The sequence below is a fragment of the Rhodnius prolixus genome, unplaced genomic scaffold, assembly GCF_049639745.1.
Source record: "Rhodnius prolixus isolate KJV_2025 unplaced genomic scaffold, Rpr scaffold_3, whole genome shotgun sequence".
Taxonomy (NCBI): domain Eukaryota; kingdom Metazoa; phylum Arthropoda; class Insecta; order Hemiptera; family Reduviidae; genus Rhodnius; species Rhodnius prolixus.
In genome coordinates this window covers 12,686,174-12,701,468 of record NW_027411603.1, presented here as the reverse complement: position 1 = coordinate 12,701,468, position 15,295 = coordinate 12,686,174, and the positions used below count along the sequence as shown (strand labels likewise).

Below are 15,295 nucleotides of genomic sequence, written 5' to 3'. Positions count from 1 at the left end.
TAACCTAAGGACCACACCCTCACAACGTTTAAATAAAATATCTTTATCTAACACAACACACTGTTTACTTAATTCATGATTTGTGTTAAAAAAAGATTTATGCAGACTAAATAGAGATTGTCGCTATATACAGAAATTTATTTACTATTATACTACCGCGAAGCAGAATGAAGGATATTTCAAAATAGTTTTATATATCTTTGAATTTTTTTTTTCCTTTTCCTTGTAAAAAGGAGATGCGCAAAGTAATGGAGATTCGTATTTTTGTCAACTCCGCAAATAAGTTCTCCAGTGTTTTAGATTTCTTTCAAAACCTTTTTTCCATGAAAATCCAATTTATGGCAGTTCAGAGATAGTTCTACTTCGTCTAATGCAGGTTCTATCAAATTATATTATTAAACGAAATTTGATATGCAAGTTAGAAACTCATCAAATTTGAAGAAATTCATACGGTAATCCCCTTACTGATCCGATTTTGTTTTAACCCATAACGATTATTTTTTTAAATGGTGCCAACTATTTTTGTTTAAACTTCGTAAATGCAACAAATCGTTTCAGTATGTTGTGTGATTGTAAAACTTCTCTAATAATTGTGAACATCAAAATGCCCACCCTGAATTCAGAGCAGATTGAATATCAGTTCAGCAGAAATGCGAATATAGCAGCTTTTTAAAATACTTTTAATTTTCTAGGGTAACGGCAAAAGGTTTCATTTTAACTTAAGAAATAACTTATATTATGGCTTGTCTACCTCTTTGGTTTGATGGTTAAAAAGTTTGAAAAACTTATTAATATAAGTTTTTTAACCCTGTACATTTTTAGTTTAAATAAATATCTAACATTCAGCCCCTCTAGTTCAGAGTCATAACAAAAGAAGGTGCTGGTTTTTGCGGCAGACGTCTCCTTCCAGATTCCCTAGTCAGGTCAGCTAACCATATGGTCAGTGCTCAAACCCCAAGTACCTAACCATCACCCAAACCAGTGCACTTGGCCCAAAAGCTTTTAAAAATAAAAACCTTTTCCCTGGGTATAAGCATAAACCATATAACTAATTCTGAATGGCTAGTAAAACATTTTTAAAGGAAAAAAAGAAAGAAACAGAATCACTTACTTTTTATCACTATCTAAGAAAGTATCCAATTCCACGGACATTTTGCAACATAATGCCTTCCGGTTGTGCGACGATGAACAATTCGTGTTGATCATGTGTCCATCTGAAATAAAAGAATAATAGATATTAATATATTGGGAAAAATATTGTTATAATGCATCTTATTAAAAAAATTCGTCCTGTGTTACTATACAACCCTCAAGATTGTAACTATATATTTTTTAAACTTAATTTTTTAAATTTTAATTGGCATCTATAAATTCAAAATAAAATTTAAATAGTTCAGGTGATAGCGCTGCATGAAACTTCTCCAGAACATCACAAGAATTACTTGAAATATTTTAATATAGGCATACATGTATTTGGTGGCTACTCAAACTTAAAAAAACATTCTTGAAAACACTGAGTATTCGAGAAAATAGCCAAATACAAGTTCTGAGACAGAGTGAAATAAAAGAAAATTAAGTTTCTTGCACTAGCAGGGCAAGAAAACTTCAAAATTCTTCAAACATGTGATAAAATTCTTATTTTTTTCTTATTTTGGCCAAAACATCCGTAACAGATTCCACTGTAATACACAAACTTAAATGGATAAAGAGTACGTATTATTGGCTATTTTCTTTTTTGGGTCCCCCGCCAACCCAAAAAACTGCTCACATGCTCTGATAGAGTAATTTATGTGTCAAAACTGGTAAAAGTAAGTGTGAAGAGTTTTTCACTCGAATCCAAGTTTAACCATACGCGAGCGTAAGTAATCTTGCACCTGAAAGGCAATTGTAATAACATCTAACATTCGTGTAAAATAGCATGTTACAAAAAATGTTCTTCTACTCCACTAAAAGTTTTTTAAAAAATCTACAAAAGTGAAGCACAGAAAATTTTTGTTTTTTTTCCAAACAGGAAGTTGGTGAGAGTTGTAAGATTTCATAAAGGTTATGTCACACTTAAAAGAGGATAACCTGTCTCTTAGCAAATACGATATTACATTCGCAGCAACATCAAAACTGTTACTGTTGTCGAGGTGGTATAAGACCTCGAGGAAGCTGTGAAACGTCTAAAAATGAACCAAGAGAAATAAAAACATATCGCCACTAGAGGTAAGGCAGTGTAGTGTGTGGAAAATGCTCTTCGGTAGAATGATGTCACTGAAAAGGCAGGCGTAAGTTCTAAATGCCAGGAAACAATGTACATTTGCTACCTATCTCGCGTCTCCAGAAGCGAAGGCAACTCTTTCAGTAAGAACTAATGTTATCACTCAATTCGATCTGCTGTGCCGATGAACATCGCAGTAATCGGTCAGGAGAAGATGAAGAAAGATGGCGGTTTGGAGAAAATTTGTGGAAACTATGGCGAAAGACATTGCAAACCTGCCAAGGAGAGTAACCTTCTTGGCTTCTTTCATAATTAAGACCGGCCACAATAACCAGCAAAAGCATCTAAAACTGCTGGAAATGTGTTTCCCTATCTGTCCCTTATTTGGAGAAATAGAATGACACTGGACACACCAAAAACCCCATTTGGGACTTAGCGATGTACCAAAGCTCATTTGAAATTCAAGTGAGCGAGTCTCTACTGATTGGTTTGTAGACAAGGACAATTGTGCAGGCAAGGACGAAGTATTGGTTCAATCAAATCAAATATTTTATTATTAATGGTACTTAATGTTTGTAGTTGTTCGTTATTTAATTTTTTTGCTGTATAAACATCCTCACTAATACCACTGTAAAGGTACAAAATGTAGTATGCAATCCCTTGAATAAAGCAAACTCAGCTGGAAATATTACTTTCTTTAATCTATTACAAGGTATATCATTATTTCTGTATGTTTTTACCCAAAACCACCATTTTATAATAGATTAGGTAGAAAGTGCAGTGTAATTGGGACAACTGATTTCTTTTAGGAATAAAACTACAGAGGAAATTAACAGGAGGATTTCTATCAGTTGGAGTAATTATTGGTCCATGAAGCACATTTTCAAATCTAATTTGAATATATTAACCAAGATGAAGGTGTTTAATGCCTGTATAATTCCTTGCCTTTTGTACGGGTCGTAGACTTGGTCTATGACTAGAAGAAATGAATAGCAGCTGAGAAGCACGCAGAAAGCTATGGAAAGAAGTGTTTTGAATATTAAAAGGAAAGATAAAGTAAGGAACACAGAGATTCAGAGCAGGGCTACAGCTTTCTACAAGCAGTGCAAATGGCAAAAAAGTTCAAGTGGAGATGGGTTGGACATGTATCTCGAGCTAGAAACACCTGGACAAACAGTATTACTGAATGGTGTCCGTTGGATAAGTAGAGGAATAGAGGTAGGCAGTTCTCAAGATGGAGAGACGAGATCCAAGAATTTGCTGGATCTAACTGGAGTTCCAGGGCTAGAGATGAAGAGATATGAAGAGAATTGGGAGAGGCCTTTGCCCAGAAATGGGCCTAATTCCGAAAGCAAAAGTGTCTATTTTCTTGTGTTATTTTATTCTTTGGTTTTATATTTTTGTTCTCTATTTATTTTTATTTTTATTATTTTTTTCTATACAGTCAGAACTTAATTTAATTTCAGTAGGTATCTATAATAAAGAATAAAAATAGAAAAAGAAAAAAAGAATGGTATTTTTTTTTGAAATGTAGTATTTTTGTAATTTTTTTTAGAATAAAGGCTTTATTTATTTACTATTTTATAAACATTAGTGAAAAGGAAGGTTTATATTATTCTGTTTATGTTTTAACTAATTGTATTCAAGTATGTATCATGTCATTAAAAGTTACAAAGAAAGAAAATTAAAAACAAGAAACTAAAAATAAAACTAAGAATTATGTAAATGTAAAAATTATTGTCCCATTGTGACAAGAAAATATTACAAAAAGAGGGGATGAACATATAGTGTAAGAGATAGTTGGTACATTTATATTATTTACATATATATGAAAAAGTCTCCCGCGGCTAACACTATGGGTTTGTTAATTCCTCTTAACCGGTTTACTTCACTCCGCCAGCTAACCATTATTAGCTTCTTTTCTTTTGTTTTGTCTTCACCGATCCATGCAACAGTGTTCTCTGTGCCAGGTAAATAGAAACGTCGTCGTATTGTGTGATATACTGGAGGCTCCTCTCGCGCCCTTCCTATAACCTATAACCTGGGATATTATATTTTGACTGCACTCACTAGGAGCACATAGAACAAATCGTGTTTATCATTGTAGGAAAATATTTTGATCAACTTATTATCAAACTATAAATAGCCTTTCTCAGACGTCCTATAGATCTTAAAACAGACTTAAATCTTTTAATAGATTCATTTTGTACTTCCAATTATCACTTTTTCTAGCACTTCATATTACGATCGTAAAATGATTATCATTTATATTAATGTGTAAAATATTTACTTGAATAATAAGTACAAGATTGTGAATGAAACTTGATATTTTTTTTTTTTTTTTTTTATTTATTTGCTACCTGTATAAAAAATAAATATACACCAGGCAAATTGTTAATAGTAGAAGTGCAGTATAGGATGCGAAAACTGCCCGGCATAGCCGACGCACACCGCAACCGTAAGGACGCAGGAAGAGAGAAATCAGCCAGTGCTGACACTCTCGGGAATTCTAGTTGTGAAAAGGTCTAGGTTAGGAGATCACGAGGCCAACGTCGTTTCAGACGTCGTGGGGGATTATCAGGATGGGATGATGAGGAAAGAGATTGAGCTGTTGGATTGGGATGACAGGATAGGTTTTTGTGGAAATTGAGGAATCATGAATGAATTGTTTCAGTGACAAAAGGAATATTTAGGTCTTTGTGAAGGATGATGTTAGTTACATAATAGGGAGCATTTACAATTCGGCGGAGGACTTTTGATTGGAAGGATTGGATGCGGGAGATATTGGAAGGTTTAGTTGAGCCCCACAGCTCTGATCCGTAAGTCCAGATGGGTTTAAGTAACGTCTTGTAGAGAGTTAGTTTATTAGGTGTGGTTAGTTTAGATTTAGGTCCCATCATGCGTCTTAGTTGTCCGTAACTTTGGTTTAGTTGTAACTTGATATAAAACTGATTACTATGTACTAATACAAGTACCGAAAATATTTTAATATAAATCGTGAAAGTTAAAAAAGTTGTTTTCTTAAAGTATAATTTAACAACCTCTATTTAAGAATTTGTAAAATAATTTATTTGCTCAAGAACTGAAAGGAAAATGCCATCGATACCTACTCGACCTAGGTGGTGAGGACTGAAATTGTAATTGAACCTGCTGAATATCGAATTAGTGAATCCAAGGTGCCTTGATAACCATTTTGTGCGCACAAATTCTTAGTTTCAAGATAATTTCATTACAAGATCAAAGGTAAGAGAAGGCCGTGTGTGTGTGTGTTTTTGGTATTTATTTAGAATATTACAACGTATTAGTAGGATGGGATACCCACAGGGTTTATAACACCTGAAAAGCTTAGTTTACTTTCTCTCTACTAGATAAGTTACTGCAAGAAATCAAGCGTTTGCTTGATTGATGTAATTTTTCTTGAAATTACTAATATAATGATTATTGTTTAGTAATCAAAGTTGGACTTGAAAGTTGATTGTTAAATAGAAATAGATAAGGTCGGATATTTTGTGGAAGTAAAAGTGAGAGGTTATAAATGGCCTGAAATAATTTCAACGCCATTTACTGCATGATTAGGCATCATTAAAAAGAGAATTATATACCTATTTCATTACAATTTAGGAGAGCCTAGGTAAAAACTTTACAACTTTGCCATAACAGTTTTGCCTTTTATCTAAAGCTTTACCCAGCTATTAGATTCTTTTAAAATTACAACTGGAACAAAAATTATCTCTTATAAAGCCTCGTTGATTTTTCCAACATGGTACACTTGTTTTGTTTATATCTGACCAGTATCTGATATTCCACCTAAGTTAGTACTGAATTCAGGGGTTGATTTAACAGTGATATAAAGAAGTTCATGGCCAATGCACTTTTATAATATGTGTGTGACAAAAGTATTGTATGGCAGAATCTTATGTTAGTAGAATACAAAATTAAAGAACAATTTTTTTTGTAATCCAATGTCAGACAGAGGATGGCAGTTTTGCCATTTCTCTCCTGGAAATGAAATTTCTTTGCCATTAGCTGTGCCACTGAAATGTGTCAGCTTGGAACATTCTATGACGGGTTTCTCGTTCTGACAGAAACACTATTACATAGGGGCACTGTGGAGTGGCCGTCACCCCAATCCCGTGTAGGTAATCCTGCACAGGTAACTATAGCTCGGGACTTGGTTATTAAAAGATTCGCCCAGGACTTCTTTCGTTTGATATTATTGCCTCGCTCTTATGCTTAAGCCCTAAAGTAGTCTGGTATGACGGTAGATATTAAACAGCTTCCAGCCTTTTCCAACTGTCCCTTTGCCAGAGATGGCAGTGACTAGATAGCACTAATGCGTACATAATGTCCCATCACATAGTTATCATATTGCTGATCTTTCCTTTAGTGTTGGTAATTGGCTAATAGCCGATGCAATGGGAGGAGAGGGCCTTTATTGCCGTCTGCGAGTCTGTGAAGAGTGCGGTGCCCACAATTAAAGAACAAGCGTAGGAACCATTATCACCATATATTAATTAATTTCAAACAGATTAATTTCTCGAATTCATTTTATAGTAGAATAAAGCATACACCTTTCCTGTTAAAAGCCACCCGTGTAAATGAAATAGTTTATAAAAGAAAATAGTAACAATAGTAAGAAGTAGAAAAAGTTTAACGCTTAAAAAGCAGGTCCTTAATAGCAAATCTCAGAGACTTACAATGGTTGTAGCACAATAAATGTTCCTTTTTTCAACTAAGTCTTCTTCAGAGACATTATTTGCTGAAGAGAATGTTTACGACCAAGAAAAGAGCGATTACTGGTAAGTTGGGAGGAGTGCCACTTCGCGCAATAAGAACGGAACACAGGTGGATCTAAATGACGTCACTTCACTAATGACTATCACAGGCCGTGGGAACTCATTGTAATCCGGATGACTTCCTCTGACGATTTGCATCCAAACAGGTGTCCCCACTAGACCGTGAATAGTACATTTTTTTGTTTCCCCTTTACTTTACTTGCCTTTATTTTATTTTTTTAATTGGCCATTTAAAAACTAAAGTTTCCATTTAATTTTAGGACATCCATTCTTTGAACTGTCTATGTTCATATCAAAACGCATAAAACTACATTATCTATTAGATCGGCTGCACAAGAACCTCTCTTATGGAAATGAGCAACAGGTTATTATAAATCAACAACTGTTCGTCATTACCTATCCCCTAGACAAAGGAATTACTTTCTGAACATTTCTTAACATTTAGACAGCTCAATATAAGATAGAAAAATCTGTAGCGAAGTATTATTCAATTGTTATTGAATAATATGATACCGCTCTTTCTAGAACTTTCTTCTAGCTCATTATCGAGAGCTTTGGATGGTGTACCAGATGAGGAGGTCCCAAATCCCTGAAGGCTTTAGAAGAAAAGGAGCACTAGCATCACGGATTGGACTTCCCTAATTGCTTACACTCCTCTTCCAAGAACTTCCCTGGAAAACCAGATTCCTTTAACCTGGGGATAGTTAGGGAAGGATGTAACCTGAGAATGATTATTCTAAACCCCCAGCTCCACGCACTTCCTGTCAATGCCTTGGAAAACCTACTACATGATACTATTAAAGTAAACACGTGAACATTGAAAATGGAAATTATATACATTTAATTATGTTTAAAATGGAAATTCAAGAAAAATAAACTGTATACATAGAATACGAGGGTCGTTTGAAAAGTCCGTGCAAAAATAAAAACTACTTAATTTTTTGAGGTAAACCTTTTTTATTTTACAACATAGTCTCCTTTTAGGCTTATACACTTCGTCCAACGCTGCTCTAGTTTGTTGATCCCTTCCGAATAATAGGATTTGTCCAAGTCTGAAAAATAGCCATTCGTTTCTGCAATCACCTCCTCGTTTGAATAAAATCTTTTTCCCGCCAGCCATTTCTTCATATTGGGGAACAAACAGTAGTCCGAGGGAGCCAAGTCTGGAGAATAGGGGGGATGTGAAACGAGTTGGAACCCTATTTCCATTAATTTTGCGACCACAACTGCTGAGGTGTGAGCTGGTGCGTTGTCGTGATGGAAAAGGACTTTTTTGTGGGCCAATCGTGGGCGTTTTTCTTGCAGCTCGGTTTTCAAACGGTCCAATAACGATGAATAATATGCACCTGTAATAGTTTTACCCTTTTCCAGATAGTCGATGAGGATTATTCCTTGCGAATCCCAAAAGACAGTCGCCATAATCTTTCCGGCCGAAGGAACGGTCTTCGCCTTTTTTTTGGCGCAGATTCCCTCTTGGTAACCCATTGTTTAGATTGTTCTTTGGTCTCAGGAGTGTAGTGATGTATCCATGTTTCATCCACAGTGACGAAACGACACTTAAAGTCCTGCGGATTCTTCTGGAACAGCTGCAAACTGTCCTTGCAACACTTCACACGATTTCGTTTTTGGTCAAGCGTGAGCAATCGCGGCACCCATCTTACGGATAGCTTTGTCATGTCCAAATGTTGATGCAAAATATTATGTACCCGTTCATTCGAGATGCCCAAAGCACTAGCAATCTCACGCACCTTCACTCTTCTGTCATCCATCACCATATCATGAATTTTATCAATGATTTCTGGAGTAGTAACCTCAACAGGGCGTCCAGAACGTTCAGCGTCACTTGTGCCCATATGGCCACTCCGAAAATTTTGAAACCACTTATAAACTGTTCTAATCGAAGGTGCAGAGTCACCATAATGTTTATCAAGCTTCTCTTTAGTCTCCTCAGGCGTTTTGCCTTTCATAAAGTAGTGTTTAATCAACACACGAAATTCTTTTCGTCCATTTTTTGAAAATCACTCGACTTCCTCGATTCAAACGAATGCCAAACACAAAGAAATAGACCGATCTGGCTGAAACTTTGTGTGTGTACTTCCAAGAGATGCTACTAACTAAACATAACCTCGATACGCGCCAGTGGTGCTATCTCTCTGACTTTGCACGGACTTTTCAAACGACCCTCGTAGATAATTGACTGTAAAACTTATTTTAAACTTAATTGATTGTAACACAAGTAACTTATTTGTTTAAAGTTTTATTTTTTGAACTAAGAATTTCAAATCTCATGTTAGAAGAATTTTATATCTCATTGTTTTTGAGGGTTTTTTTTTTCTGAAGAAACTGTTCTTTAAAGATCTTTAAACAATTGAAGTACTGACACTAGAATGTCAATAGAACAGAGTATAAACAAAATTATAACCAATACACGATTTTTTTCATTGAATTGGTTCTTTCCAATAAAAAAAAATATAAATAAATATAAAATAAATAAAATAAAATAAAAAAATGCAAATATCTAATTAATATTTTCCTGATGGTTCTTAAACTAAATAAAAAACTTTGAACTTTCTCCGATTTTGAGATAATACACTCACAAAGATCAATTAGCAAATGTTTTTTCATCTTAGAGGACCTTGAAAATGAAAATCTGCACCATTTCTTTACCTTTTCTTATTAAGGGTAAGAGAAATAATCATAAATAGAAATAACCAATATTTTTTAATATATACATCGACGTCTGCTTTTGGGCAAAATAAAAATTTAAAAAATTATATTCAATAATTAAAATCAGTAATTAATATAAAAAATTACTCACTTGTCCTCTTTTGGAATTCTTCATCCTCCGAATCGGTGAAAAACCAAGTCTGTAAGAAAAAGAATAATATTATTAATTCTTTAAAAATGGAAACATTAGCTTTTGAAAAGTGCAGCACAAAATAGTTTTCTAGTACTTGGTTCCCTGATATACCAGAGTAGGTTCACTTCTTCATGAAATGAAGAGGAGAAAAAAAAAATCCCCAATTCTAACAAACGTTCTTAAAATTCAGTAGTAAAGTTTTGTCCTAGAAAAGCAAGAAATAGGAGACTTAAACATCCGACCGGCTTGGAAGAAGTGTAACACCTGTCAGCCTCCCACGTGCAATACACGTGTAGGTACGGCACCATAATATGTTGTCTAAAGTGTGTGCACCTGCTTACTGAAATCTTTTTTTCTTCTTCTTCTATTTCTATAAGTTTACTGTACACTAGTTTTTAAAAATATACAAGCAACTTTTACATAATATCAATGTTCTGTGGAACAATATGTTTTACAGAAACAGAAATATTGTTTCACGGTACAGAAGATGATATAGTCCCTAAATTGAAAGCTTGGCTAAATTAAAAAATAATGACTGAAATTGTTAATAATCTTTATTCCCTTTGGATGAATGAATCAGTCACCAAAAAAGAGGAACATTACTTTAAAAAAAAAAAAAAAGTATTTAAAAACATTTCACATTTTGATAATTGTGGCGGTTGAAAATCGAGTGTTTCACCCATGATTTTCTAATTTAAATAACCTGAGTTACTTAAGGTGGAACCTTTCACATCAACTTACAGCAAATTCTTTTAAAATTCTTCTTTTTTTTATTTATTTATTTTTTATTAACGATGTGTTACCACCAAAAGAGAACTAGAAATAACTTTTTTTCCCTTTCAATAATTTGTGAACATTACATAATATACTGATGGAGAAAAAGATAAAAGTTACACTCATTAATTGCGTTTGAAATACTTTATAATATTCAGATAGCAGTCTGAGCAAGAGATACATTAAAGTCAACTAGAAAGGTTTCCCAATAAAAGGCTGTAATCAAGACTTCACTCCAGTTGTGGCTAATTAGCAGTCTACCTCTTAAAAGATAATGCAGGAAATAAAAAAAAGAAACAGCTTCTCCAGCTCCCCAGTGACTGGGGCTTCTGGGGGGGGGGGGGACCCGTTCACTAATAAAACTTGTTAAAGAGTAATGAAGCAAGATTAAATAACGAAGTTGAAGAGGAAAGGAGTAACAGTTTAAGAAATATTACTCTTTCAAGATATATAATTAGCTCTTACAGTGAAGATTTATTGTTTAAATTGCCAATTTATTACTTTCTATTTGTCAAATATTATTCTAAGCCTTCTATATAAGAAGTCAACTGATCAGTTCTCTTTATACCGATATTTTTTAAAGCGTTGGATTTAATAAATTGGTGGAATGTTATTATTAGGTTCTGTAATGTCAATTTTAAAGATTTATAATGCTATAATTAAAATTATATTTCATAAAAGGGAGTAACAAAAAATTCTCTATATTTTTAATAATTGTTTCAAAATCAATAAGATCTCCTGAGATCCATACTCAGTCTCAATAAAAATCTGTAAAAATTAAAATTGTTCCATCTGATCAAACAAATTTTGAAATATTTTTTGTTTGTCTGTTTTTTGTGATCCAGAAGACTAAGTAAGATGAATTATTTACAAAGGTCTTTTCTTTTTCTTCTAATTTAAACTTTAGTAAAAACGGAAAGAAAACTACAAGACGAACGTAGGGTGAACATTACTTATTTTGTATAAGTATTGCGCCTAAAATAAATACCTTAATTTTCAAAATTGAATGAAAATGTTAATAAAAGGAACTTCACCTTGGAAGAGAAAATTGATATTTTTGAAATATTTACTTCTTTTAAGGAATCATTTTTCTGAAATGAGCTACTAATACCGCATCCCAGAGCTCGCAGGTAATAGCTCTATGTTCTTAGGAAGGACCGAATTAGAACGAGATTACAAAGAAGTAAATATGTAGTAATTTATGTGATTTTTCAAATTTAGCGCTTTTAGTCCAATTTTGAAAATAGATTAGAATGGTTGCGAGGGTTCAAACCCTGGTTCAGTCATTTAAAACGAAATGTAATGTAACGACCCCCCGTCAGACGGTTTTCCAACTTTTTTTTCCTCACAGTACCTAAAAAAAAACATTCGAGTTCTCAAAAGAAACATAATCAGAAGCGCGAACATTTTCACGGAACAGAAAAGCGGGATCTAAAGAAAATTGTCGTTAAGCTAAAATAGTCTGAAACAGGAAACAAAGTGTGATTACAGGAAGACCTATTATTATTAATGGGGCCCTATTTATCGTGATCTACTATTACTAATATTTCAAATTGTATATAATATATAATAATAATTAACATACGAAAAGGGGAACTCTATTCAAAACATAAGACATATTGCACTACATATTTAAGTCTGTTTTTGTGGTATGTGTCCTGGTGGAAGTCTTATGTTCTGTGATATATATATATACACACTCACTCCTTAATATATGGTTCCCACGTTCCTCTCCACCACATGTGCTCCATATACTTATTTTTTAACATACACACATATATCAAGTGGCACAGATAAAAAATTCTCATGAATCTTTAGACATCAAACACGCTATTTTAGTTAATTAATAAAACAAAAAGAAATCAGATAAAGTTAATTTAATTAAAATTTGCGTCAGTGTTTTCTTTCTCTTTCCCTCAGCAGATTACTCAAAAAATAAATAAACATAACAAGTAGACCTATTAACCAGCTTAACATTGAGATGGAACAGTAAAAAAATGAAACGAGAAAATGATAACTAAATCTAACTACATTTAAATAAGGACTACAGCTTACTACCTTACTACAGAAGAATCATATTAATTTTTAAAAATGCTTAATTAAAAAATTGAAAATTAAATTGATTTATATAAAATGAAATAACAAAAAGATTATTAAATATAGTTCAACTTATATGTTACTTGGATTTATAACAGTCAACAACAATATTACAAAATGAAAATTGATAATCTCGGTAAAGAATTACCTAGACTTTTGAAAAGGTCTTAAAAACTCCTCAAAATTAACAATTACAAGCGCTTTAGAATGAAATGTGAACAAACTTAACTCTAAAACGCCGAACACTCATACTTATTCCGTATTTCACACTTTGAATTTCTATAAAACATTAGTGGATCCCAAACTAAGATATATTATGACATAACAAGATAAAGATAGCAAAAGAAAAGATCTTTAAAGATTTAATAAAATTATGATTTTGTTTTGTTTTTTTCTTTCCCAAACGATGTTGGCTACAATTAATTAATGCGAACTCTGAGATAAATTGCAAAAAAGAAAAAAAAATAAAGAAATAAGTAAACATAATTCTAGAGTTATTATTAACACATGACGTGCAAGGATGACAAAAGATATGAGAAGATTCAATGTTCTGAGCTAAAACAAAAAATATTCATAATACACACACACACACACACACTCATCTCACACAAATACTCATTCTACATACAAACACAGACATGTACGTAGATACATAACACTTAGATGTAATCAAATACACCCTCTACCGGGAGTCGTTTTATTATTTTTTTTTTTAGTTTAGAGAGAAGAATGACGAGAAAGATGTGAGTGGGTAGTGCGGGAGGTAATCTGTAGAAGTGAGGACGTAGGACCCGCATCATGTGGGTCACATCAGATTTCTGTTTCACAATGCTTTTTTATTAATTAAACACAAACTCACGCGCTGGCCGGCCATACCCACGCTCGCCGCGCACACTACTCAATCTTCTTCTCTTTCTGTGGTCCCTTTCCTCTAGTACTTGAAGACTCTCAGAGAGTTAATTTCCTTATAAAGTGATATTATTAGTTTGAACGCAAAAGTTTTGGGAGATTTGAATGTGTATCTTCGAAAACGTTTTTCCAGAATTAAATATTTACGAGTAATTAACACCGTATTGTTCGTTATCTAAGCGAGTTTTCTTCTTTTGAAGAATGTGACAGTTTTTAACTTAACCTTCAGTGTTCCGCAATTGTTCTTGCGAAAAGTTAAGCTAGTAATTTTGCAAGATTTTCTTTAATGAGTTGCAAACTAAGGCAAAACGCTGCTGGAACCTAATGAAAAATCTTGTCGTTCGTGGCAGCAATAATTGTAATGAAAGCACTGAGCGAATTTAGCTCCAGAAATTTTGGTCTGGAGATTTTTTTTTTTTTACCACGAAGTATCGGTTGACAACAGTAATCGATGTTAATCGTCATTAAATACCATCCTGGAAGCTGACTCATCTTAGACGATTCCGGGTGATCATTTAGCAATTGTGGATGTTAGCCACAATACAATTAAGGATAATTTTTAAAACGCAATTAAAAGTGGATGCCCATTATGTAAACCTATGGCGACAAAACTGACTCTTATTTGTGAAACAAAATTCAAAAATAGACCTACTTTTGAACTGAATCGTAACTTATAATTAAAAGTTGATTTTGTACGAGTAATTTCATACAAGAACCGTCCTGGACATAATGTTGGATAAGGCTCTCCCAAATATTTCCCAAAAGCTTAAAATCCATTAAAAATAATTATTATTGCGGTACAAGTGGTCGGCAATTCGTGGCATACAATTCATTTTTTGAAAACAGGCAAAACCATCAATTCAGAGAGATTCTGTGAACTAATCGATGAAACGTAGTGGGAGTAAGCTTCCTAGCATTTTTAATTAGCCGATTTTGACTAAACCCAATTTCAGGATTCCTTATAATCAAATTGACGAATTTTTGTCTTTCTGCAATTTTCCGTGGTTTACCTTATGGAGGTTATCACAGTTATATCAAAACGATATAAATTAGTCATATTAATGATAAATTTCTGTACGATTTGTTTATCCCTCTCAAATTGTTCTTAATGCTTATATGAAAACTTTTCCAGGTAATGAATTCCATCATCTCACGTTTAGGAGCAGAGTCTTCTGCGTTTTACTTTCCCTACGGCTCCCGAGCTACACCAGACTGAACGGAAACTAACATTTTTTAAAAAACAAATTCGTGCAAAAATGAAAAAACAAAACTAATGACAATTCACAACAAAAATGTCTTTTAAATTAAAAGTATGATGGTGAATGAAAAATGAATACCAAAGAAATTAGAGGGAAGTGTGATGTTTGAAGAAGACTGCGGGGAATTTGTAATATATACCTTTAGGAAACCAGAAGTAGTGGCATCCAGCACGGGCCACAGGTTAAATAGCCGGATGGTCAGTCTGTTTATACATCTCGGGAGACTCCCAACTTCTTTTTTTCTACACCTTCAAGTGTGTGCGGCCTTCACAGATCTCCACCGATAGTATGATATAAACAAAGCTCATATAAAAATGTCTCAATCGAAAATATTTCTTAATTTTTACAGATAAATTAATTTATCGTTCTTCACATCAATTCTTTTCGATATTCTAAC

The 15,295-nt window shown here is 33.4% G+C and overlaps 1 protein-coding gene across 1 annotated transcript in view; it reads right to left on the bottom strand.

Moving 5' to 3' along the window:
• fng (Fringe glycosyltransferase) overlaps positions 1-15,295 on the bottom strand; it is a 100,988-nt gene that overhangs the window by 78,580 nt on the left and 7,113 nt on the right. Inside the window, exons 3-4 of the mRNA XM_074127438.1 lie at positions 9,818-9,866; positions 1,112-1,214 (exon numbers count right to left, since the gene is read on the bottom strand). Coding sequence (XP_073983539.1) covers positions 1,112-1,214; positions 9,818-9,866 — 152 coding nt within the window. The remainder of the gene's footprint in view (positions 1-1,111; positions 1,215-9,817; positions 9,867-15,295) is intronic.